General features: G+C 32.8%; 4 protein-coding genes across 4 annotated transcripts; 3 read left to right on the forward strand and 1 right to left on the reverse strand.

Moving 5' to 3' along the window:
• The first annotated feature begins 1,989 nt into the window (after positions 1-1,989).
• Positions 1,990-5,076, forward strand: LOC108487372 (nucleotide-sugar uncharacterized transporter 2-like). Its single transcript, XM_017791693.2, has 7 exons — positions 1,990-2,452; positions 2,668-2,819; positions 2,910-3,118; positions 3,198-3,291; positions 3,359-3,525; positions 3,605-3,775; positions 4,634-5,076. The coding sequence occupies exons 1-7, from the start codon at positions 2,350-2,352 to the stop codon at positions 4,911-4,913; spliced, it is 1,176 nt and encodes a 391-aa protein (XP_017647182.1). The 5' UTR covers positions 1,990-2,349; the 3' UTR covers positions 4,914-5,076.
• A 1,801-nt stretch (positions 5,077-6,877) lies between these two features.
• LOC108489721 (GBF-interacting protein 1-like) lies at positions 6,878-12,423 on the reverse strand. Its single transcript, XM_017794431.2, has 9 exons — positions 11,902-12,423; positions 11,164-11,207; positions 10,887-10,953; positions 10,658-10,784; positions 9,987-10,537; positions 9,647-9,902; positions 8,597-8,882; positions 7,690-8,139; positions 6,878-7,544 (listed from the first exon to the last, which is right to left on the reverse strand). Exons 1-9 carry the CDS (start codon positions 12,092-12,094, stop codon positions 7,260-7,262), a joined length of 2,259 nt encoding a protein of 752 aa, XP_017649920.1. The 5' UTR covers positions 12,095-12,423; the 3' UTR covers positions 6,878-7,259.
• Positions 12,424-13,522: 1,099 nt separating this feature from the next.
• Positions 13,523-16,460, forward strand: LOC108487096 (ER membrane protein complex subunit 8/9 homolog). The gene is made up of 5 exons (XM_017791328.2): positions 13,523-13,891; positions 14,199-14,345; positions 14,459-14,518; positions 15,874-16,040; positions 16,112-16,460. The coding sequence occupies exons 1-5, from the start codon at positions 13,682-13,684 to the stop codon at positions 16,140-16,142; spliced, it is 615 nt and encodes a 204-aa protein (XP_017646817.1). The 5' UTR covers positions 13,523-13,681; the 3' UTR covers positions 16,143-16,460.
• Positions 16,461-17,488: 1,028 nt separating this feature from the next.
• On the forward strand, positions 17,489-19,551 carry LOC108487616 (pentatricopeptide repeat-containing protein At5g48910-like). Its single transcript, XM_017792001.2, has one exon. It carries the CDS (start codon positions 17,614-17,616, stop codon positions 19,462-19,464), a length of 1,851 nt encoding a protein of 616 aa, XP_017647490.1. The 5' UTR covers positions 17,489-17,613; the 3' UTR covers positions 19,465-19,551.
• Positions 19,552-26,939: the final 7,388 nt, after the last annotated feature.

Below are 26,939 nucleotides of genomic sequence, written 5' to 3' on the forward strand. Positions count from 1 at the left end.
AAGTTTATAGAAAATTTTAAAATATCAATTCACTCCCACCTCTCGATACTTTCAGGCCTAATAAAAACAACCCATAATTAAAATTTTCAAAACTCAAATTGATTCGATCCATATCCAACTTGGTTCATCCAATTTTGAATTTTGAGATTGCATATTTTTTATTCAAATCACATGTTTCCAGAGGGTAAAAAATATTTGATATCTAATTTCACACATATAGTTCCAAATGGTATGGAATCAAATGTGTGTACCAACTAGGATTTATATATATTTTCAGAAATTACATTTGGTGATATTGAAATAAAGTGAAAATAGTGGGGACACAACTGACAAAAATGTTTAACCTTTCCCTTTCCTCAAACATCAAGTTATCTAGATTTTTTTAATAATTTTAAAATAATATACATTCCATTAATCATAATTATAATTAATCATTTTAAATAAAAATTAAATTTAAAATTTCAACCTTATCATTAAGTCAAAGTCTTGTTGGTTAATTTTACGATTATTTGAATTGCAAGAAGATTACCATCACCAGTTTTTTTTATTTATTTTAGGTTTAAGTTATTTTTAATTTCGATAATTTAGGTTTTTCAATTAAGTTTTTTGTGTTTATTTCGTCATTCTAAGTTTGATATTTGAGTTTGGATTATTTTAGGTTTTGATTAAGTTTGGGTTATTTTCGATATGGGACATTTGAGTTTATTAGTTGAAATTTTGAAAGTCTAAATCATTTCATTTTTTTTTTCATTTGGGATTGACACCTGAGTTCAAGTCGTTTTAAAAAAACAATTCAAGTTTAGCACTTCAGTTTTAGTCATTTTAAGTTCAAATTATTTTGGTTCAGGTTTGGGTTAATTTGGATTAGAATAACTTGGTCTCACAATCAAATTCGAATCTTTTCGAATTTGGATCATCTAGGTTTGAATCAATTTTGAATTTAAGTTAATTTTGATTTGGATCGTTCAAGTTTGCAAGTCAAAATTTTCAAGATTTGATATTCAAGTTCCAATTATTTCAAGTTGAAATCATTCTTTTTTTTAAAAAAAAATTCAATTCATTAAATAGGGAAAGCAAACAAAAAAATATAACAAAGAATCAAACCGCTAAAACAAAGTCAAACGGCTTATCTCATACATCAGATCCTACTATTTGACATCCTCTCGTTCAGAAAAAGTATTCTCCAAAAAAGAGGGTACAAGAAAATCATCCCCTTTCATATGATTTGCATGTACCAAGACTACTCAAGCTAACGAGTGAGTGCCTTTGTTTGCAAATCGACGAGTCCAATAAAAAATCGACACTAAAATTGAACGAGCATGAAGCAAAACTAATTTAAATAATTTAAAGTTTGAATTATTTTAAGTACGAATATTTTTTTATCCAGATTACTTTCAAATCTATTTTAAATTTAAATTAATCAAATAAAATGAACCCTATTACTAGAATAATACATTAATAATAATAATTCAAATTTAACTTAATTAAATTTCATAAAATAATTAAAATAAATAAATAAAACAATAGACTTGACATCATATCATGAACTTCTACAATAAGATAGAAATTCTCGTCGGAGAAAAAATTATCTGAAACTAAGATACTATGTCAATTGATTCTTTTCTAATAATAGTAAACTACTTCAGCATTTTCATCCTAAATACTGAACTGACATGCTTTTAAAAAAAATAGATATAAATGACACAATATTTCAGTTTCATTCAATTTTTTCTCATCTCGTTAATGGCTCGATTCCCTATACTAACTTAAACCACCATTAATTTGACTATTTCTTTGCATCATCACTCCAAAATTAACAAATTATAATAATGTTTCCTTAACTTCTCCGTAAACCCATATCTGATCATTGAAAACCCAACCAAAAAAAAAAGACAAATCCCACAATAACCAGCCGTTGAGATCTTGGTGCTAAGAAATGGTGCCACGTGGCATCATATTATCATAGCAATTTATGGAGTTTGGTGCGGCCCTCACAGCTAACAATCTAATCTCATAAGCTTTTTTTTTTCTATTTTTTTTTCAAATTTCAATAATTAGAAACTAACTTTAGCAAGACACTTGTCAATGCCAAATTTCAAACTTTTGTTTTGTTTGTTGTTTTGGGTGTAAATTTAAAATCTTTCATTTTATCTTTTTCTTTGGGTTTTTTTTGTTTTTTTTTTCATTTGGTGATTTATTGTAAAGACCCCATTTTTGAAAAATTTGTAACTTTTTTCTGAAATTTTGAGAAATGGGGTTTTTAAATATTTCGGTCATTGCTGTTGTTGTTATTGGTTCATTTTGATAAATATTGTTATTTGTAGAGAGAAGAAGGATCCTGAAAAATAGATGCAGATTTCAAGTGTTGGTGGAATGGGGTTGCTTGATTCTCTTTTAGGTGCTGAAGGAAGAAAATCCTTCAAAAGGAAAGACAGTGATGCAGGTGAAGCAGGTTTGTCTTAAAATTCCTTCAAAATTTCTCAGATTCATGTTTTGTTTTATAACATTATGGTTTATGTTTTGTTTCATTTTCTTTTTGGCCATTAATGAGCTATTTATGGAAAAAAAATGGCCAGCATGCCAGAGTTGTAATGAAAAACAAAATGGGATTTTCTTGCATGATTGATCTGTACCTTACAAGAAATGTTTTGATGTTCTTGTTTTTAGGTAAAGCATTGGAGGAGCTGAGGGGTTCCCTATACAATGAGCTTAGAACATCAGAAGGAGCCAAGCGGCAACAGCAACGATTTTGTGGACCGGTGGTGGCGATGACGTTCAATTTCTTCGTGGCTGTCGGGATTATTCTAACCAACAAACTAGTAAGTTCCTTCGAACTCTGTTTGCTTAAGATGTTTGTCATCTCTCTGTTTCATGATGAGTTACGATTTATTAGATTTTACTTTTTTCAGGTGATGGGGAGAGTTGGATTCAATTTCCCAATCTTCTTAACCTTACTACATTACGCCGTATCATGGCTTTTACTAGCAATTTTCAGGACACTTTCATGGCTTCCGGTTTCCCCTCCGGCGAAAACGACTCCTTCCTCATCTATTTTCCTGTTGGGAGCTATAATGGCTTTCGCGTCCGGTCTTGCTAATACCAGCTTAAAGTATAACAGGTCCGAGAATTCCCGGTGTCCAAACACCGAATTCGCTCATTAATCCGATTTTCCTCACCATTTTGACCTCATTTTGCAGTGTTGGTTTCTACCAAATGGCTAAGATCGCGGTCACTCCGACCATCGTTCTTGCGGAATTCGTTCTCTTCCGGAAAACCATATCATTCAAAAAGGTGCATCGACAAACACCCTTCGGCTCTCTCCGATTATCCGGTCTAATACTCTGTTTGTTCTTTGCAGGTATTGGCTCTAGGGGCTGTTTCCGCCGGTGTCGCGGTGGCCACGGTAACAGATTTACAGTTCAATGCCTTTGGAGCATGTATCGCCCTTGCATGGATAGTCCCAAGTGCCATAAACAAGATTTTGTGGTCTAGTTTACAGCAACAAGCGAACTGGACAGCACTTGCGTAAGTGACAAGTAATGTAACATTGATTGTTATGGTTGTTTTAGTTTGTGTCGGAAAAATGATGATGTCTGAAATGTAGGTTGATGTGGAAGACAACCCCAATTACAATCTTCTTCTTGTTAGCATTAATGCCATGGTTGGATCCACCTGGAGTTTTGTTGTTCAAATGGGATATAAACAACTCTTGTGCAATTCTCAGTTCAGCTTTGCTTGGTTTTCTTCTACAATGGTCTGGTGCACTGGCTTTAGGGTAAGTTTCAGATACACCTCTCAATTTTTATCTGAGTTTGGAATATCAGTCCAATTAGTCCGAAACCAACAACTTGAATCTGTCCAATCTAAACCTAAATTGACCCGAGCTCAAAATAGCCTGAACTCAAAATGACCTTCCATGATTGAACAAGTAAATCGGAATGATCCGAATCTAAAGTTACCAAAGCCTAAACCGATCTAAACCCAAAGTACCCAAACCCATAATGACCTGACCCAAAAGCCCGAATAACTAGAACTTGTAACTACTTGAACCCAAAAGAGCCCTAACTCAACTTGATTTGAACCCGAAACTGACTCGATTTGATTGAATCCAACACAAACCTTGATCCACCCAAGCCCGAAACAACCTAAATCTAAAATAACCTAAAATTACTCAACACATAAATCAAAATTATTCAAATCTAATGTTATTAAAACCTAAAATAATTTGAACTCAATGGTTAAAATCTAAAATTATTCAAACCTATGATGACCTTTCCTTAAAACCCGAGCTTGAAAACTTGAACAACCTGAACTCAAAATGAACCCAAAATTATCTGAATCTCAAGTGACAAGAACCGAAATGATCCAAACACAAAGTAATCAAAACCTAAAATAATCCGAATGACCCATATCTGAATAACCCAAAACTAAAATGAGCCGAACTCGTAATAGAAATAACTTAAAATTTAAAACCCATATCGGTCCTATCTAAATTAATCCGATTCAAACTAACCCCACTGCGAAACTGAAAAGTACAGTGTTAGACAACCTAATTTTCAGGTAGCAGTCTCTGTCTGTTTGTTGTAACTTGGGTTTAAAGTAATTTAATATACTTTTTTTTCCCCTTTTGTAGGGCAACTTCTGCAACATCACATGTTGTTTTAGGACAATTCAAAACTTGTGTCATACTTGTTGGAGGATACATTCTTCTGGATTCCGATCCGGGGCTGGTGAGTCTTTCCGGTGCCGTCTTTGCACTCGCTGGCATGTCGGTTTACACGTCACTGAACTTGAAAGAATCAAAAGACGGCTCAAATAAGCAGATTCCAGTACAAACTCCTGTATCCAAAACAAAAACCAGTGAAAACGGCAGTGAAGACTCTACGGTAATGAAGACCACAAACGATGTGTAAAAAAGAAAAATACAGAAACCAAAAAAGAGATTGTATAGACAATGAAAACAAAGAGCTAAAGAGCATTTGAAAAAAATTTTCGGGTTTGTTTAAACAGTACAGTGTAATTACTCGGGTAGTAATTACACTCTTTTGTAATTACAAAAAAAATTAATTTCTTACACTTGTTTGGCTGTTAGAGTGCAATTACATCGTAATTGTAATTACACGATTTAACGTATCAATTACTATAAAAAAATTATTAGTATGATAAGAATATTTTCTAAAGAAGTAATAAAAATTAAAATCAAATTATCGTATTTATAATGTTAGTCTACAAGAGTAGTTGATATTGTGATTACTAATAAAAATAACAAGAAAAATATACGTATGGAGTTTTATCTAATTGTTCTAACACATATTTGTTGGGTTATTCGCTTTTTAATATTTAACATATGCTCGGTTATCATCATCTTTTCAAGTAGTCTTCGAAGTATGAATCATTTTAATTCCACCTATAATTGAAGTGTTATGAAATATGCAACATGCTAGTACGACTTAATCTTATTCTTTTTATCTTATATTACGATGATGTTAATATGAGAAATATTGTTTTAGAACAACAATTGTCTTCAATCACATTTCGAAGTATTAAATGTCTTAAACTAAAGAGTTCACGAGCTAGCTATAGTGCTTGTGCCTGGCATCATTTTCTCTAATAGTATCATACCCCACGATATGGTGCAAACAAAAAATTTATATTTACACCATTAGCATCAACCTTACAATATTTGGGTTCATAGTCCAAATAGTCCGTAGTTTAATTATAAAAACTTATATTGACTTAATTTGGAAAAATATTATGCAAGACTATATCCCTTTTTCTATTATGTAAATTAAGTAAAAATAATATAAAATTTGTAATCTATAATCTTTATAAACAATATTTTATAAATTATCCAATAACTTTCATAACATTTCTATAAATAATACTATTTTTGTCATAATTTTAGAATTTTTTAGAAATTAAATAATATTTTTAATTATAACTTATAAAATACAAAAAAATTTATAAAATATATTTTTGGGTTTATAATATAAGAAATTTTTACCTTAATTGCCCCAAACACTCATATATATTTGTACTTATAACATAATTTTATAACTTTATAAAGATGATTTTTATAGCTTTTTTGGGGACAATTTAATTAGTTTAGATAAATATTTTATAACTTTTTTATAAAGAAATTTGCATACAAAAACCTATAATTTATTTTACAAAATATTTTAGATAAATTTGAATTAGATTTTAAGTTAGTTGAGTTCATTCGAGTTCAGATCATTTTAGTTTTAGATAATTTTGAGTTCATATAACTTAAATTTCTCGAGTTATTTTAAGTTTAAACTATTTTAGGTTTTAATTAAGATTTATTTTGGGTAACTTGTTAAGTCTAAATTAGGTTAATTTTGCATTCAGATCAATTTGATTTTAAATTAGATAAATTTAGATTATTGAATTTTATAATCAATTATTGACTTTCATAATCGAATTGAGTTCAAACTTCATCGAGTCAGTTTGAGACACAATTGACACATATAGACCTATCAATTAAGGCCGAATCAATCCATATCTAGGTGAATGCAGTTTGTCAAGTTCTGAACCATTTTCGAGTTTAGATAGAAAATGAAAAATCCAAACTCATTTTCAGTCCGCAAAACTAACGCTCGAGCGTCAGGTTCAAATAAAAGAAACCGGTTTCCAATCTGATCGGCCCAATTTAAATTGAAGTAAACGAGCAACTTTTCATTAAGAGAGCACCGCTATGTACAGTGATAAGACACATTATAATATAAGGAGAAAACACAAATTCAAATTTTGAAGATGATATTGCTAAAAAAAACAGTTACGAACTCTGAACATGAACCCTGAACACGATCTGAAAGATACCAAAAGATATAAATAATAATAATAGAGCAACAATCAATTAAAAGAAAACTAGAAGAAACTTGCCATATACCAATCATAGCTTGTATCATTCTTTCCTCCCTATTCAAAATTTAATATACAGGTGAGATAATGGAAAAATAAAAGGAAAAATTGGTGAAATCTCACCTAATCTAAGTATCTCTATCCATCTCTTCAAATTCCTCCTATTCAGCATCTTATGTGAATAAAAGTTCCAAAAGAAACAACATTAAGAGACATGGTGGGAAAAAATATGGCAAAGGGATATTTCCCCACCATACATAAACCCTAATATATTTACATCCCCAGAAAAGAAAGAACAGTTTAGAGTTTCACCCATTACTGAGAGTTCCTCCATGTGTTTCTACGTTGGGTCGTTGTTGTTGTAAGATTTTAATGGTTCAGTAATTAGTGTTCCAGTTTAATTGTGCAAGTTGAGGCTGCTGATAAGCACCGGATGCAGGAATTGCAGTTTCCGTGGCTTGAGACTGTTGAAGGAGGTTATTGGTGTTGGAAGGAGGAGCTATTGTTTGTGATGGCTGATAGAGTCCAGCAATGGCACCGTGAGTGGCCTGTGCAGGAGAGAAAGGAAGCTGGGGGCCGTGAAGGGGGTACAATGGATTATACAGCAAGCTGGATAAATCTTGCGCTGGTGAAGCAGTCATCCAGATAGCGGAACCTTCATTCTGCAAAAAACAGATATACCAAAGCATTGTGTTAAATTCTTGTAAAAGCTAATAAAGAACACTACGAAAATATAATGTATCGAAATATAATTCGACTCTCCTAATTGACGGGTCTATATAGAAGGAAAGGGAAAGCAAAACGAACCAATGGTCCAGTTGTGTATATATGGTTTTCCTTCAATTGCGAAGCTGCAAGATCCTCCTTGCTGCTAGAACTTCCAGAGGTCACTGATGGAACAGATAAATTGAAACCAACAGGTGGAGGGGTCAATGGACCATAACCAGAAGGAATTGCAAAGTGAGCTGGGTTTCCAGCATTAGTTCCAGGTTTGAACTGTGGAACAGGGAACTTGACCCCAGGTGCAGCTGCTCCAGGAGGCATGTACAGATTGCCAGTTGATGGTTGCTGGGGGAGACCGGCAAGGGTTAAATATTGATGCATTGCGTGCATATAAAAAGGGGGAAGATAGTGGGGATAAGGGAAGTAATTAGGCGGAAATGGCTGTCGGAAGAGGTGAACTGCTTGCGGGGCTGCACCAACGGAGCTCTGAAGAGGTGGTGTTGAAGTATCAGATGGAACTGGAGTATTCCCACCCTAAAAGTTTGACAAATCGACAGTAAAAAGCATGAACAATAGTATAAGCAATAGACTAACATTTAATTGCACTGTTAAAAGGGAAACTAACAGTACAAGTTAGGTCTATGAAATCCACGAGTTGTGTGATAACTTTTCTTGTCGGACTCCATACACTGAAGAAAAAAGAAAGGATGCAAATACCAAGTACCAAAACATTTTTTAAAGCACACTATAACCCTATGATATTCGGACTCAAGTGTGAGTGTCCATATGGTTTCCTAAGTCTTTACATATATTTGGAGGATCCTTAGAGGTCGTATCCCCATATCCATGTGTCGGACACAAGTATTTCGAGAAGAATGAGGAGTTCAAGTAACATAGTTCTAAGCCAACTAAGTAGATGCTTGGAACCAAAATTTAGTAATTTATACTGTGAAATCAGAAAATAAGACAGTAGATAGGAAGAAGTGCTTACAGCAAAGTTTGCAACGCGAGAAACATCATGCACCCAAGCCTCAGGTCCATCAAACTGTGATAAGTGGCCTGCAGATGCTGGCGTTAAACCGAACCCATAGCTGGGGGCATTTGGAATGACAGGCGGATTACCTTCAGGGTGCAAATGCACTTCTTGAGTTGACTGATCATTCAACTCAGCATCAGAGGGAACGTTGCCTTCTGGTTTGGATACTTCCTCTAACTCAGGAGGAGATCGCAGTTGATCAGCATTGTCCCCTTCTGCAGCTGATAATATACCTTGGCTTCTGAGATAATCATAAAAGGCTCAATAAGATCTAAAATATTAAAGAACAAAAAAGTATACCTAGGAATACTGTTTAGAGGTTCCAAACCTCTAGCTTTAAATACCATTGGCAAATTAGGCACATTTATAAACTACAGTATTTATTCATCCAACATGTTTAAGCCTACCTAAGAGTGTAATTGAGCTGAGCCGAGCCGAGCCCAAATACTGCCAAGCTTGAGCTATAGCTCAACCGAACATCTATTTTTAAGCTCGATCTCGGCTCGATATATAATCGAGCTACTGAAGCTCGATTAAGCTCGTTTACCAATTTTTGTACTAAAGCTCGAATTTGAGCTCGACTCAATAATTAAGCTTAGGGTAAATAACATATATTAAGGAAAATAACGTAATTTAAGCTCGATCAGGCTCGTGAACCATTCGAGTCAAGTATTACTAAACTTGAATTTGGCTATCAAGATCGAATTTATTTTTAGTTGAACTTGAGTAACTTGTGAGCACAAATGTCTCATTTACACCCCTAAGCCCACCAGAAGATACGACAGAAAACTATTCTTACAACTCTTTTAAACAGTTAAAGAGCAAAACATCAGGGCTCCATATCAACCAGAGATGAAACTAGAACTAACATACCACCGACACCTAAAAAACTAATTGCTGAGATGAATGAAACGTGTTTGAACATTGGATGCTTTCTACCAGAAGGAAAACATTAATCAAACAAAATATAGATTCAAATAAGTTCAGAAACTAATATCCACAAACCTAGAAGATGGCTCTCCAGCAAGTTCATCATTACTTGGAGAAGTTTCAGCAGGGCATGCAGAGTTAATCTCCACAGTACTGATATTATTTTCTGTTCCCAGTCCAAAACTAGTATCAAAGCTTCCAAAAGTTAAGCCATTTTCAGAGACTTGGAAGTGGGTGGGAAAAGTAACATGTTGACCATCTGGAACCTTTGAATCGGCAATATATTGAGAAATGTCTTTAACAGTGAGAGATGCAACCTCAGATGTGACCACTGTTTCACAAGCAAGAACCAAGTGAAATCTCCAATCAAAAATAAATAAATAAATAATAAATAAGCAAACAAAAGATGTAATACCTTGGAGTGAGGTGGACTCCATAGGATTTGATTCCTTAACCTGTTCAGCAGCTTTCGATTTACTGGGGGACTTATTTCCATGTATTGAGACTGGAACCTCAAATGCTGTTTTCTCAGTCTTAGATACATCAATATCATCAGGAACATGTTTGTTTCCTTGAATATTGTTTATTTCAGTAGCTTCATGTTGGCATCCAATTTCACATTTTATTGTACCCGCCGCACCAGCATACTGCGACACGGTTGGCACAAACACAGGATCAGCAGCAGATGGATAGACACCAGAGACGGTTCCAGAACTGGAAGAAGGTGATGAGCCATTAGAATTTGACGCAGACTTCTCTTGACCTCGGATCAAAGAGACAAATGATGGAGCAGGAATGGAGGCAGGAGGCTCAGCAACATCTGGTTGCACTGAAATAGTTGTTGGCTTGTTCGCAGGTAAGCCATCTTTAGCTTCACCATTAACGTCATTGCCAGACAATTGGGATCCATAACTGGAGCTCCCATTGGGTAAAGTTGTAGTGCCATTTGGTAAAGAGGTGGTTGTTCTGTTAAAGAATAGAACAAAATATTTAGGTAATTCATAACATAATTCTCTAGAATAGAGCCGATTAATAAGTGTATAAAAGTCATTTAAATACACTAATAATATCATCATGCATTTTTACTTTTTTGTGCGAGAAGCTGCATTATTTTCCACTTTCTGATATACTGGCAAAGGCGCAGAACCTCTATCTGAGGTATGATTAACCCAGTTATCCCTTCGAGCAGATGTATTCCTTGCAACTCCAGCATCTTAAAAGAACAAAACCCATTACATTAGCAACTTACACATAAGAAAACAAGTAAAGTTCATATATCGATGCATAAGTAGGAGAAGAAAAGAAAAACTAATACCTTTACTAGATGATGTGTAATAGTTCGCTCGACTGCCTCGACCTACTCGTCCTTGTACCCCAGCTGTCTGTGTAAAACAAGAAGCGAGTAGTGATTAAATTTAACTGAGCAAACCAAAGCAAAATCCCTACTAAACCAAATTTTATTAAGTAAGACAATCGCATTACAGCAATTTTGCCATCATTGTTACCAAGCAAGCATGTAATAAAGCACAGTCCTATATAACCTATAGATTCAATGATAATTGAAATATGTTAGAAGGAAAAAGACCACTTGCCTCCTTTTTCTTGTCGCGTTTTCGTTTCACCTCATGAAATGTATCTGCCAATCAAACAATGCAATCTTCATACATTCTTTCATAAAAAAAAAAAAAAAGGTAAACCATAAGATACATTAAGCACAGACAAAGTAAGCACTTAATGCCATTCGAAAATCCCCCATGAAAAAGCCATTCTTCTAGGACCAAAAAGAAAAGCTACTGACCAGCAATGGCCTTTACACATTTGCATGCAAATCATCAGCAGTCATAAAAATGCAGTAGTTTTTGACAATATCTAAAACAAATCAGCAAAGCAAGGATGAAAAGAATAGAATTTCAACTTATGGAATACTGATATCAAATTATGATGGTAAAAGTTAATTATTTAAGACCTACAATCAATCAGATAAAGATTGAAAATGAAAACAAGGAAATTGACAGACAACTATAGCTGATAAATCATCAAAACAAAGCATACATGTTATTAACCATATTAAATTTCTTTAATCTACTACCATTTTCCCCATCAACCAAACAACATTTACCCTAAGAAAAACAAAACCAATAAATCAAACAGTCCACACTTACTTTTCCATAAAAACACACAAATAAAAAATCCACTTTCCATTAGCAAAAGCATAAGAAGGCACAAAAATCCCAACTTTCTTCACTTTCTCAACAACAAAAAAAAAATACAGATAAAAACCTCACAAAAAACAGTCCAATAAGAAAATTTCAAATATTCATTTCTTTTACCCAGATAAAGAAGCTTTTGGGCAGTTTCATTAGGATCCATAAAGCACTCCTGGAGGACTGCAAAGATTTCTTCATCGCTGTGTTGCTTCCCTGTGATCTCCCTTATGCTTTGGATCATTCTCTTTGCATTTTCTGGGATCGAAACTCTAGACCCACCGCCGCCACCGCCGCCGAGGCCACCTTGGCTGCTCATGGTAGCAAAGAAAAACAACAAAAAAAAAGAGAGGAAAGAAGGACAAAAAAGGGAAGAACGAAGCAAAACGAAAACAACCCAAAAAGCAAAAAAGGATTGAATGTCTTAATGTATTTATATTTTATAAATATAACTAGACTAGGGCATAAATCATAGTAGAGATGAAGAACAATAATAGTGATATTTTATTTGTTTATTAATGTCGAAAGAGAGAATGGTTTATATATATAGGAACTCAAAAAAAAAGGTCTAGTAGGCAATTAATTCACACCCCATTTAGCCAACAATTTGTGATTAAGCTTCCATTTTTCTTCACATAATATCTAGAACTGTTTTAGTTTTTTAAACTCAATTTTTTTACATTGGTAATAATATCAATACCGATTAAATTAAAATTTAATCAATTAAAATAAATAATTGTATAAACAATTCCTTTATATTTTTATCGATATTATAAAAAAGTAATTTTATTTTTTAAAATCATATTGTACTTAATTTATAATGTGGTTTTAAGTAATTTTTTCATCTTTATTTTTATTTATTATAAAAATTTAATTGAGTTAATATCACGAGTGATATGAATTATGAACTTAATTGGAAAAAATTTATTTTTATTTTAAATAATAAATAATATTAGTATATACTTGTGCTTTTGTATTTTTATATATCTATATAATTTATAAAGAAAATTATCTACTGTACCAAATACTCACTTAATCTTTAATTAAAAAAGTAAATTTAATATATCTAAGGATTGAACTAAACCTAATCATGAGGAAAATGAGTTTGGACAAAAAAATAAGACTCGTTTTTTAAATGGGTTAGGCACCGTGGCCCGGGCTAGGCACAACTTGAATCAGCTTAAACTTTTTTTATTGTTGTTTGTTGTTATTTTACTGTTATTTTGTTATTATTGTTTGGATATTGTATAACTCTTGATTTATTGTTAATTTTGTTACTATTCTAGAGGCGTTTGCTTGCTAAGTTGTAATTATCTTGATGTATTTGTAATTTATTGGGAAATATTTATTTTAATGTTTTTAGTGTATTTAATGTATTATATTTTTAAAATTTATTTTTATATAAAAATTTTAATTTGAGTAAACCAAGTCAAACTCGAGTTTAGCATTTTTATTTGAATTAAGTTTGAACAAAATTTTAACCTCATTTGAGTTAGATTGTTTATAATTTAATTATTTGTAATTTTGCTTAAAGCAAGACGTAGAATCAACTGTTATTTTTTATATTTATACGAGTTAGCCTTTAACTAAAACAAAACATAATTTCAAATATATATTTTTAAATTTATTCTAAAATAAATTTAAGAAAATTTAAAACAATTTTATATTAAATTTAAAAAAATCAAATAAAGTGTAAAGATAAACTGTAAATACGACGCCGTATGGTTAATCCTTTCAGCTCCATGGGATCTTTAAAACATCGACCCTAAAAGGATTTAAAGAAAGTTAAACCACTGAGTTTAGCTGTTGCCTTCAAGCTCCTTACCGTCCCATCTTCTTGTTCAATTGCCGGCTGTCCATTTAGCTCAGAGACTCAGTGAGTTAAGCAATCATAAAAAAACCAAAAATGGTGGCCGAGTTGAAGTACGAGATCTCACAGAACGCTTACATAAAATTGGTTCTACATGCTCTGAAGCACAAGACCACGGCGGTCAACGGCATCTTACTCGGCCGAGTCAACCCACAAAATGATAGCGTTGTTGAGATCGCTGACTCAGTCCCTCTATTTCACTCTAATCTTGCCTTGTTGCCTTCCCTTGAGATCGCCCTCATCATGGTACCAATGTTCTCTTCTTAGGGTTAATTATATTTATGTATTTATCTTATTCTTTTAACAAATTCTCCCTTGGAACACTTAGTTTTGAATACTCATAGGTTTATGGACGCTTAATACTTGAGTTCTGATCTAAGATTCAATTGGGTTGTTAAAAACTGTTAAATATTTTGGTAAAGATTCAGTTGGGTTTTGATCAAAGACCCTTTGAATTGGCTTTGAAATATGAAATTGATATATATATATATATATATATATATATATATATATTATATATATGTAAGTTTTCTAATGGGTTGGTTTTTATCAGATAGAGGAGCATTATGGATCTAAGGGCTTGGGAATTGTGGGTTATTTCCATGCAAATGAGAGATTTGATGATGCAGAGCTGGGCATTGTTGCAAAGAATATAGGTGACCATATTTGCCGGTACTTCCCTCAAGCTGCCATTTTCTTGGTATGTATTTTGATTGTTCTGGTAATACCTTCTCTAATATATGTATATACATGGTTTTTCCTATTGGTTACGTCTCAAGTCTGTGATTTGTTTGTGATTTTTCTCATTTGTAGTTGGATAACAAAAAGCTTGAAGCTTTGCCCATGGGGAAAGACCAAAGCCCTGTGATGCAGGTGTGTGTTTACTTGTTATCTTTAAAGTTTTAATTTTATCTTGCTTTCTTGGTTTTGATTGATTTCGGTGGAAGTGATGGGGGTAAATTCCACCTATGTTACTCGCTGTATGGTTAGCCTCATTTAAGTTTTTCTGTGTATTTGAAGGGTCCTTGGAGGGTTATGACCTGTGTCTTCGTGTCCATGTTTGAATAAGAGTCACACAGGTATTTTAAGAAAAATTAGAAGTTGAAGCAACAAAGGGTTTCACTCCCCGAGTGAATAGTAGGGAGAGACATTTAGGAGTTAAAATGCTATATCTGGGTGCCATTAGTTCTATCTTAGAACTTACTGTTTTAGGAGTTAAAATCAGTGGCTTGAGTATGGATAAAGTTTTTTTGCTTCGTATATGCATATAAAGTTTTTTTCCAGCTTGCTTTCCAATGCTTTGAGTGGTCTAAATCTTACTCAAAGTGCATCGATAATCTTGTGGTTTTGTATATTTGGTTTCTGTGCATCAGTGATCGTTTCTGTCTCATAGACATGTAGTTATATCGACTGTATAGGCTACGAACCCTGTTGCTATTCCAAATTCCTAGGTATGGAAGTTTCACACCTCTCTGAATTAGAATCAGGGAATCTGATTTATTTGTTTCATATGTGATCCCCCTCCTCCGTTCCTCAGTTTCTTGCTTTTGATGCTTTGAACTTCATTTAGCCCCTAAGATGCTTTGTACGTAAATGGTATTCGTGAAGTATTCCCATTGCTTATCAATGAAACTGTTTTATTTTGCATTGAATATTTGTAGCGACTATCAGATTTTGTGCATTAGTTACAGGTAAAAGTATCATAGGGGCTCTTGTATCAAGAGTCAGATTGCATTTTACCCCCTCTATTGCAAAATAGTCTCTGTACATTAGATCAAAGATCAAATTGGCCCTTCTGTTAAAAATTTCATCCATTTCTATTGTTAAAAATTAGTCCTTGTACATCAGCATGAGGTACACATGGCATCCTACATGTTACTGTCTTGTAATTCTGTTATCCACGCCAGTTTTTAACGGTATAAATGGATGAAAATTTTAACTGAAATGTCCATTTGCCCTTTGATATAATGTACAATGATTAATTTTTCCATTTTTTAAGTGGAGGGGCAAAATGCAATCCAACTCCTAATATAGGGCCTTCATGGTACTTTTACCATTAGTTATAGCATATGGCTTCCAATAGCTACCTTTTTAATCTGGCTATATCTTTAGAAATTTACTTCCGATGCAACTCTCTGGGCATTTTGAGGTGTTTTTCTTCGGATCGCTGATGTATTCATGGGCCGATAACTTTTACTAATGAGAATATTTGTCTTGTCATACATTAGCTTTACATAAGGGATGCATCCAAGAATTGGAAACTGGCTGGACCGGATGGAGGCAGCCGATTGGTAATTAAGGAGCCAGCGGCTAATGCTGTTTTATCGGATTACATTTCATCCGAGAAATGGCAGGATGTTGTAGATTTCGATGACCACCTTGACGACATTAAGAAGTAGTTTCTATGGTCTTCTCCTCTTACCTTATAATAGAGCTCGATTTTACATTTCATCTTTCTGATTGCAGGGACTGGCTTAACCCGGAACTCTTCAAATAAGATCCTTTGATTGGTAGCTTGAAGCAGACAATGAATTCGACAAACCATTGGAGATTTTGTTGTGATTATCGGTTATAAAGCTCGAGAAGATGCCGTCGATGTTTCTTAAGCAAAACACGAGCATTTTAAGACAATTGTTTTAGAACTTGTTAGTGGAATGCAAAGCCATTCTATGTTTTTAATTTACTGCAAGTCCTTTTGAATCCAGCGATTGAGGATATTAATGTATGATGAAATCATTGACCCTTTCATTTTAGGAAGGCTTAAAATGTCAATTTCAAGCAGCCATGGATGAGCCTTTTCATGGCAACCAAACAAGGGTTTTTTTTATAGGGTGAGCATTCGATTGAGTCGAATCAGAGTAAAAAAATTTTAAATTAGTTGAGTTGATGAATTCTATTTTAGTAATTGAATTCAATTTAAATTTTTTTCGAATCGAATAGAGTCGAAAAATTTTAAGTCAAGTCGAGTCTAGTTAACGAATATTATTATTTGTATTTAATGTTGTGTTTACATGGATTGATTATTTAATTAGTAGACAAGTACAAGATTATTTGACTATATAAATAATATAATGATTTTGTATTTTTAACTTTAAATATTTATCAAAATAATGTAATTTTGTCTTTTTAACTTAATGGTTTTGATTTTTAATTTTAAAAAAGTAAATATTTATTTCAGGAGCATTCAAGGAGTAGAGCTCTCTCAACTAGCACATTTTCGAGGATTTGAATGTGTTTTCGAGCTTATGGGTGAGGTTGCTTAGTGGTGCAAGTGAGATATTTGTGTTTGCAAATTATTCGAATTCGATTTCAAAAACATTTGAACTTGATTCGGCAATTATCAAATTGAGTTCGAATAGCTCGAGTTATCGATTGAGTCGAATTTGAACATTGTAGTGTTTGATTCGATTGACTTCCAAGTATAATCTAAATTTTCATTTGAATATATGTTTATATTATGAATGAGTTTGAATTTGTATACAAATGAGTTTAATTGAGCTTGAGTATGAAAATTGATAATGAATTTAATCAAACTTGATTATGCCTTGAGTCGAGTTTGAGCCTTAAAATTTACATTCGATTGAGCTTGAGTTGAGAATCGAGCCTTAAATTAGTCGTCAGTGTTGCATCAGCATATTTTAACGATGTGCTAGGCACTCAGTATATATAAGTTGCCAAGTTTATGTATATCTATATAGATTAACACAATACTAATAATAGAGTATCAAGTTAAATTAAAGTGGAGAATTTAAATTTTTATCATAGTAGAAGGACTAAAATCAAAATTAGACCAAAGAAATCCATGTTAAGCCATTGTTAATCTCCATTCTTTTATTTTGACAAGGCCATCTATTTTTTTGGATTAAAGGAAGCTAAAATTTTAACCAATCGTTCTAAAACAACGAATTTGAGTGGCTAAATCTAATCAAATCGATGGCTTCAACCCAACTGAAGTGAAACCAGAGAGAATGCAAGTAACCATGTCTTCTTCACTTCACTCACTTCCTTGGCCAGCACAACCCCTTGTCTCCAACTTCAATTCTCCATTAGAGCTGAAACAAGCTCATGCCCATCTCATCAAAACCAACACTCCACTCTCTCTCATCCCTCCCTCTCGAATCGCTTCCGTTTGTGCTTTGTCTCACCTCGATTTCTCTTACGCCCACCGACTTCTCGCCCATTTCCATCAACCCCAAATCGTCGTATGGAACTCTTGCTTGAAAACTTTAGCTGAAAGTGACTCCCCTTTTGATGCCATCCTTTTGTTTCGTCGTCTACGTGAATTCGATGTTGTTCCCGATAGTTTCACCTGTGCTTTCGTTCTCAAAGCTTGCACCGCTTTGTTGGATGATAAAAATGGTAAGATTATTCATGCGGTTGTTGAGAAATTTGGGTTTCAGTGGAACATGGTTTTGCAGAATATGATTTTGAATTTTTATGGATTGTGTGGAGAAATGAGTACGGCTCGGTTGATATTCGATAAAATGCCCCAACGAGATGTTGTCAGTTGGAACGTTATGATTACCCATTTGGTGAAAAGTGGAGATTTCGAGGGTGCTTATGGGTTCTTTTCGCGTATGCCTGAGAGAAATGTGAGGTCGTGGACTATGATGATTTCTGCGTGTGTTCACTGCGGGAAGCCCAAGGAAGGGGTTGAATTGTTTATGGAGATGGAGAAGATTGGGGTGCAGGTTAATGAAGTCACTGTAGTGGCTGTTCTTTCAGCTTGTGCTGATTTGGGTGCACTTGAGTTGGGGATGAGAATCCATGAATACTCCAAAAGAAGTGGATTTGGAGGGAATGTAAGAGTTTTGAATACTTTGATTGATATGTATGTGAAATGTGGTTGCTTGGAGGAAGCTAGGAGGGTTTTCGAGGAGATGGAGGAACGAACGATCGTGTCATGGTCAGCTATGATACAAGGGCTTGCAATCCATGGACATGCTCAGGAAGCTTTAAGGGTTTTCTCAATGATGATTGAGGTGGGGGTGATGCCTAATGGGGTAACCTTTATTGGACTCTTGCATGCGTGTAGTCACATGGGGTTGGTTGACGAAGGTCGTCGGTTCTTTTCCTGCATGACAAGAGACTACGAAATTATTCCTGAGATTGAGCATTATGGTTGCATGGTTGATCTTTATAGCCGAGCAGGGCTCCTTCAAGAAGCCCGTGAGTTCATAATGAACATGCCTATAAAACCAAATGGAGTTGTATGGGGAGCTCTTCTTGGTGGATGCAAGGTTCATAAAAACATTGAACTAGCTGAGGAAGCTACTAGACATCTTGCTCAACTCGATCCTCTTAACGATGGATACTACATTGTTTTATCTAATATCTATGCTGAAGCCGAAAGATGGGAGGATGCATCAAGAGTAAGGAAGCTAATGAAAAACCGAGGTGTGAAGAAGAAACCAGGGTGTAGTTCTATCATGGTCGATGGGGTCATTCATGAATTTGTTGCTGGGGATGATTCGCATTCTCAAGCTAATGAAATATCTGATATGTGGGAAAAACTTCTGGATTACATGAAGTTAAGAGGATATAGACCGGACACATCGGTTGTCCTATTAGACGTAGAAGAGAAAGAGAAGGAGAAGTTTCTATATGGCCATAGTGAGAAATTAGCACTCTGTTTTGGACTAATAAACACGCCTCCTGGCTCGGTGGTTAGGATAATGAAGAACCTCCGTGTTTGTGAAGACTGCCATGCAGCTTTCAAATTGATATCAGCAATTGTTAATAGGGAAATTGTTGTTCGTGACCGGAACCGGTTCCATTGTTTCAAAGATGGTGCTTGCTCTTGCCAGGATTACTGGTAAGCTGTTGAAATTTATGTACCATGTAGCCATGCAAAATCTGTTTTTCTCACACATATATATATATATAATATGATTATTTGGATAGAAGGATATCGAGTAACAATCTGATTTTTAGATTTCGGTCAGGTTTATTGCTGTTTTATATATATAGTCTAAGTCTTAGCATACCTTAAATATATAAATACGAAATATTTATTCGAAAAATATATATTTTAAATAATTGATTGTGTTGAATAACATGATTGAATGATTATATTTTATTTTTAAATATAATTATAAAAGAGTAAAATTGATTTAAAGTGTCAGAAATTAGTGGCCACTTATATGTGCCAGTATAAGTCAAAATAGATCCAAACAAAACATAGATTATTGATTCATGAATTTTGTCATTGATGCAAAGATATATTCAATATTATTCTTTAATAAATTAGTTAATGATGAAGCTCTTTGATTGTCGAAATTATTTCCTTTATTAACAAATAACCCTAAAAGAAGTGCATTTCAATTATAATCAACAAATATACGTAAGTGGGTTTAGTTAGACAATATTACATACTTACAAAACATGAATTGCATGCATAATTTATATTCATTTATGCTATTCGTCACAAGTATTAGAAAAGATAAATGATTATAAATTTAAAATTTTTAATTGATATTTTAAAAATTTTAAGTTATCAAATATGACATCTATAATCAACAAACCTACATATTAATACATCCACGAAGTCCCAAAAGTCTTTAAGGTGATTCGTAGTTGTTTCAAACTTTAAAAAACTCGTTTTTGACTAGAGAGACTCTAAATAAATTTCAATGATTTGAGCTACAAGGGTGTTTTAAGCCTAAAATAAGAAGAAAAAAAGAGAATTAAAATCAATAATCGAAGCAAAGAAAAGGCTAAGAAAAGTGAACAAAAAGAAAGAATAGAATCTATTTTGAGGCATGAAGAATGATGGAATGATTAAAGCCTTCAAGGAACGAAACCAACTTTCGAAAATGCTCAAGAACACGAAAATAACAAATATAATGATTAAAATGAAACTAAATAGCAAGATAAATAAAGAAAATGAAAGTAAAGGTAGAAGATGGAATAGCTAAACCGATAGAGATGAGTAAAATGATAAGTGTCCGATTGAATCAGCTGAAAAAAATTTTCTAACAATGTAACACCTCAAAATATAAAGGGGTAGAAGTAATAATTAATTAAGAAATAACTTGGTCTTGATAGTTAAGTGCTAAAGATACTCTTTAGCTTTTCACCATGCATAAACTGAACCAACAATTAGGATAAGCACGAAAATGAAAGCTTCTATGAATACGGGTACCCTCAATACATCGAAACTCATTGCCCATGGATAAAGAAAAACTGCTTCAACATCAAAAACAACAAAACTAGAGCAAACATATAATAACGGATTCGAAATTGTAACCAAGCATCGCCCATTGGTTCTATACCTGATTCATAACTAGAAAGTTTTTCTGGACCCTTTCTAATCGGGCCTAAAACTCCAGAAATTAGAAATGCCAAAATAGGAATAGCACTTGATATTATTAGAAATGCCCAGAAAATCCTAAGTTCAAATCACATTATCTCTTTTTTTTTCAACAACCTATGATCAAAACTAAACCAAGATATACATTAAATAGTGTAAAAACATACTAAGAGTCGCCAGTTCCTTGCTTCCAAAGGTTTAAGTCATGCTAAACACATCCCTCATTTCCAATTTTTCTTTTTTAATTTTTCGGCAAAAAGGGTATTTTATCATTCAGCTCCCTCAAATTTCTGAACCCTAGGTATTTAATATCTCTTCCTAATTTCACATGGATTTTTATTTCCTCTTCAATCCAAAATAAAAAATTTCCTCTCTTCTCTTTAAAACTCGTTTTCTTTACCCATTTCTTTCCATAGCAATTTTACATTTGTGAATGATGCTATGAATTACAGAAGTTGTACACCCAATCCATTAGCTTTCAGTTCCTTATCTATTTGAACACATATTTTACTTACACCAAAGTATACGAGTCACACATACATAGTCTGTCATCCAATCAGGATTTAGGTATGCCATACTATGAACGTCACAAGTGAATAAATCCATAAACGGATTCAGGATCTATTCTGCTTGTACCCAGTCCTATGTACTGTCATTCCAATCAGTCACATCTATGACTTTATCTTCTGGGAGACATCCGCTTCGGTGCCCAAGAAAAGGCATATCCCCAATTGGACTTGATAGACGACATATTCGTCTTTCAATCGGTTTGCTCATTTTTTATTAGACTAATGACATGTTTAGGTTCATTTGCTAATACAAGCTGTCATTCCGTATTACGATCCAACCACGTAATACCGCTTAGTATTAATTTAAACATTAAACAACCAATGAGAAACATTTGCTTCCATTTTGCTTTGGATGTAAAAACCATGTGAGGACAATATACAAAGTATTAATGTAATTCATGAGTAATTTTATTAACCAATCTATTCAAAAAAATTACAAGTGTACTTAGACGAAAATACAACACTTAGGGCACCGGATCCAACATCTTCTCCCTTCTCTTTTATTTTTATGTTCTATTGAATATTGGGTATTTGGATAGGAGAGATTGCATCTAGAATGTTCAAAAACTAAAACCCTGGGAAGGTTGACAAGCGGAAGTGAGAATGATTGACTTCGGTTTGGGTTTCACATCTAGTTAGTTGGAATAAGTTTAGTGAAATAAACCATAGAATTGACGACTCTAGGAAGTAACTTAAGTAGATGAAGCCGTAAGGATAATCTTCTTAGCACCAATTTAATCCGAAAGGATAATCTTCTTAGCACCAATTTAATCTAACCCGGTTTAATTTATCAAGTTGAAAGATAAGCAAATTAAGTTGATCAATTAATCTAGTTATAAGCCGAAAGGTATTAGTTAGGTTAATTGTTACCTAATTAGTAAAAACCCTAAATCTAAAGTTAATCATGAACACGAATACGAGTTACCCCTATGTCTGCTTTTATTGATTAATAATTTGGTATTTAGAATTAGATTTAGATTTTATTTTATTTTGCAAATTATCACTTTATTTGTTTTGTCGTAATATGGTTAGTAGGTGAGTAACTAGATAGACCAAAGTAGTGTGTAAACTGGAAATTTGGTTTAAATAAGCCTCTCTTGGGTACAATCCTCAGAATACTTCCTAGTGTTTTGTTGTACACTTTATCATATCAAAATTTAACTTGTACACTTGCAGATACCACATTTAATTCATATATTTAATTTGCATATTTCTAAGACCCGACGCATGCACGCCAAAGTGCGATCAATAATCCTTAACCTTAAAACCCAAAACCAACTATATGAACATATCCAAACATAATTTCTAAACATTTGCGTAAGATTAGGTCATTTACAACTTAACCATTTAAAACATTTAACTAAAAGGCCCTAGGTACATGCCATAAGACCAAAATGAAATGAACTACACAAACTTTATTTAGTCGAAGGTAAGATCTGGATGCTAATTTCACTTCTCGAGGCTTCGAGAAATACCTGCACCTGCGCACAGAATAAACAACCATACGCTGAGCAATAAAGCTCAGTGGTACTTTCGTAGTTCAAGATAATATAGAATAAAGTAACATTTATAACGTGGTCTGATACTTATAATCTCAATGCCTACTAAGTCATATTATATATTGTAACATAAGTATATAATCAATTATATATGAAGGTATACAATCATTAAGGCAAACTAATTCAACTATCTTGGCAAAAGAATGATCAAATCCAATTATATATACTAAAACCTATCTTAAACCCTTTAGCTATCAATACCAACTCACAATTTAAAACCTTCATAGTCCATGCTTAGAGTTAGGGTTCATAACCCAATTAATTGGATTAGGTTGAATATGCTTAAACCATAGAATAGACAACTCTAATAAGTAATTTAGGTAGAGGAGACCGAAAGAGTATTCTACTTAGAACCAGTTTAGCTTAGCCCAATTTAGTTCCATCGGGTCAAAAGATAATTGGACTAAGTCAATTAATTAATTTTGTTATGGGCCGAAAGGTTTAACTAGGTTAGTTCTTAATTAATCGGTAAAATTCCCGACTTTAGGTTAATTACAACCATGGGCGTTAATCATCCTTCTGCTTGTTAAATTTGATTATTAATTTGGAATTTCTGTTATTTATGCAATTTAGTTTTTATTCCTTCAAACTCTTAATTTTAGTGTTAGTCGTAATATGACAAATTGATTAGTAGCTATTTAGAGCTAGTTTAGCATGTTAGGATTTATTATTAATTTAGTTTAAATAGACCTCCCTTGGGTACGTTCCTCAGGATACTTCCAAAGTGGTTCGTTGTAAAATTAACTATAATTTGACCTGTACACTTATAGGCACCACACATAATTCCATATTCTATGGGTTGGTTTGATTCACTCGAATCCAATCCAATCTTCAAATTCTAAGGATTGGTTTCATAGTGAGTCATAGTATCTTCAGAATAACAACACATAAATAATTCTAAAGATTTTTTACATTAAATTGTCAATATAAAGAAGACAAATAATTAAACTACCTCAATGGTAGTTTGCAGTTAGCACTACCGAGTGCCACTCAGCCTCAATCTTCACATCATACCTTAACAAAACTAACTCTCAACTTCCCTTTCGCATACACAATAGCAAAACTACAATAACTATTCAAATTCTAACTTGATCTTTTTTTAAAGGGAAAGCCCAACAGAAAACTAGCATAAATTTTACATGGAAAATTACGTCTAATAAAAAATTAATGGGCAAACAAACAAAACAAAATAATGCCTAAAATACAATGACAACTTGAAATCGACATGTTACGATTTTTAAGTGTTAGCTATTAAAACAATATATTCAGTTTAGAAAAAATAAACATTATATATAAGGTAGCTCGTTCCATTACTTTTTAAGCATCAGAAAGTAAAGAATTCAATAAACATTCGTTACCCTTATTTCTTTGATATAAGATTTCAAATGGAATTTCATGGAGTAATCTTTATTAGTCTTTTTTCTCTTGTACTTGTAGTTGAATCTAATGAGTTTCCAATGAATGATTTGATAAACAAATTGCCAGGACAACCAGATGCTAATTTCAGGCAATTTGCTGGATATATTGATGTGGATGAAAATATTAATGGTCGAAGTCTTTTTTACTATTTTGTTGAAGCTGAAAAAGATCCCATGACTCAACCCCTCACTGTTTGGTTAACTGGAGGTTAACTTCTTTGTTGTTATTATTATTATTATTATAGTTTCTTATGTTATTTGGGTTTTTTGGTAGATGTCCAATACAAATAAGGTCAATAAAATTTACTAAAAGCAAGCTAAAGCCAAAGGAAGCTAGGGCTTTGCCCTATTCATTAAATAGTACAATTGCATTTTTAATCCCTCTCAAAAAAATATAATTGAATTTAATCCCATTTAGCCCTTTTATTAAATGGAAACATTTTTATTTTCCCCTCTTAAAAAGTAATAATACAATTCAATCTTTATTTCTTAAGCCTAGCCCACAAGTCTATTTGACTATTAATGTATAATAAAATCTTTTGTGTTATTCAGGGCCAGGGTGCTCTTCAGTTGGAGATGGCTTTTCAAGTGTTGGTCCTTTCGTTGTTACGAAAGATGCTCATGGCCTCCAGAAAAATTTATTTTCTTGGAACAAAGGTTATCTAATTTCCCGTGCATATTTTTTATTGATAATTTTTGTGTACACATATATCATGTTTCATAGTAATTTTTGTCATATCCATAAAATGATCCAGTATGTCTAGTTTTCATTGTGTTTAAATGCATTTCATCAGGTTTCTTATATTGTTTTTGTATTTATATATATATATATATATAAAATTTTGTCTGATATTTGTTTTAGTGTCAAATCTGTTGTTCATCGACTCCCCTATTGGATCTGGATGGTCATATTCAAACACAAGTAGCGATTATAATAACGGAGATGATGCCACTAGTAAGATCAAAATATATATTCTCTATAATTAATTAAATTTATTTGAATATTATATATATTGAGATTTTTAAATTGTTTGTTTCGTACAGATATAATATTACTTACATTCATGCAAAATGGTATGAAAAATATCCCGTCTTCAAGTCAAAAGCTCTATATTTAGCTGGATCAAGTTATGCAGGTAACAATCATATTTTAATACATTAAAATATACTTAATCAATAACTAAATAAAATATAATGTGATCTCTAGCATAAAATTTTTGGTCTAATTATTTACATATCAAGCTTTCAACTTCATATTTTTTTTGTTCAAACTTAATCAATAAATGAAATTTCTTATTAAATTAATAGTTTTAAAAAAATTATTCAAATATATAATTATTTACATAAAATTTTTTATAACATATGTAAATTAATTATTGAATAAAAATATAACAATCAAATGATCTTAACTTAATACCAATTATGAATAAGTCTATACAGAACTGTACAAATAATATAACATGTTTATTACTTTATTTAAATTTGTGAATTTCTATTTTCAGGACACTTCGTACCAAATCTTGCTGATGCTTTGCTTGACGATAACAAGCAGTCCAAACAGTCCAAATTTAATCTCAAAGGATTGGTTGTAAGTAATATTGTATCCAATGAATAATATTTAATTACCATTGTGAATATATATACATATATATACACATAAAAGGACTAGTTAAACATGTTGATGGTTAAATTAAATGTTATTTTAAAGATTTGATTGTGATGTATTTTTTTTAATTAGAACTATTTTGAACAGTTGGGAAACCCAATGCTTCGCAGCAAGTTAGACGATTTGGCAAAATTTGATTTATTTTTCTCTCAGAAGATGATAAATAGCTCATTATATAACCAAATCAAAAAAGAATGCAATGTCATTGATGAAGATAATTACTTTTTTAACCTCAAAGCTATTTGGAGTGCAACATGTGAAAACCTTATGGAACAAGGCATTTTGACTGCTTTCAAGACTGATGCTAATAATTACTTCCCACTGAAGCTATTTGATATCTTTCGCGATCCTTGTGCTGAAAATGAACAAGATTTGAACGTAGACAAACAGGTTTTCATTTATTTCTTCATATCCCTTTTACTTTACGTACATTCGAAACTAGAGATAACAAAAATTTGTATAGAATCGAATAAATTAATCGTTTGAGTAAAATTAATTTTTTGTTAATTTTCTTTTATTGGTTATACCAAAAGCATAAAACTTTATATTTTGTCTAGGCTGTTAAACTTATCACAGAAGTAGACATGTGTAGTCCATTCAGGGCGCAATGTTATTTTAATCTTCCAAAAGTACAAAGGGCTTTCCACGGGAACCGAACCAAATTATCATATAAATGGAAGGGTTGTTTCACGTAAGGTTTCTCAACAATTTGAATAAATTGAACTCTTTTTTTTGGTATATTCGTAAAATTACTTTTTAGAAATGATTTT

Source organism: Gossypium arboreum, chromosome 5 (genome assembly GCF_025698485.1).
Source record: "Gossypium arboreum isolate Shixiya-1 chromosome 5, ASM2569848v2, whole genome shotgun sequence".
NCBI lineage: Eukaryota > Viridiplantae > Streptophyta > Magnoliopsida > Malvales > Malvaceae > Gossypium > Gossypium arboreum.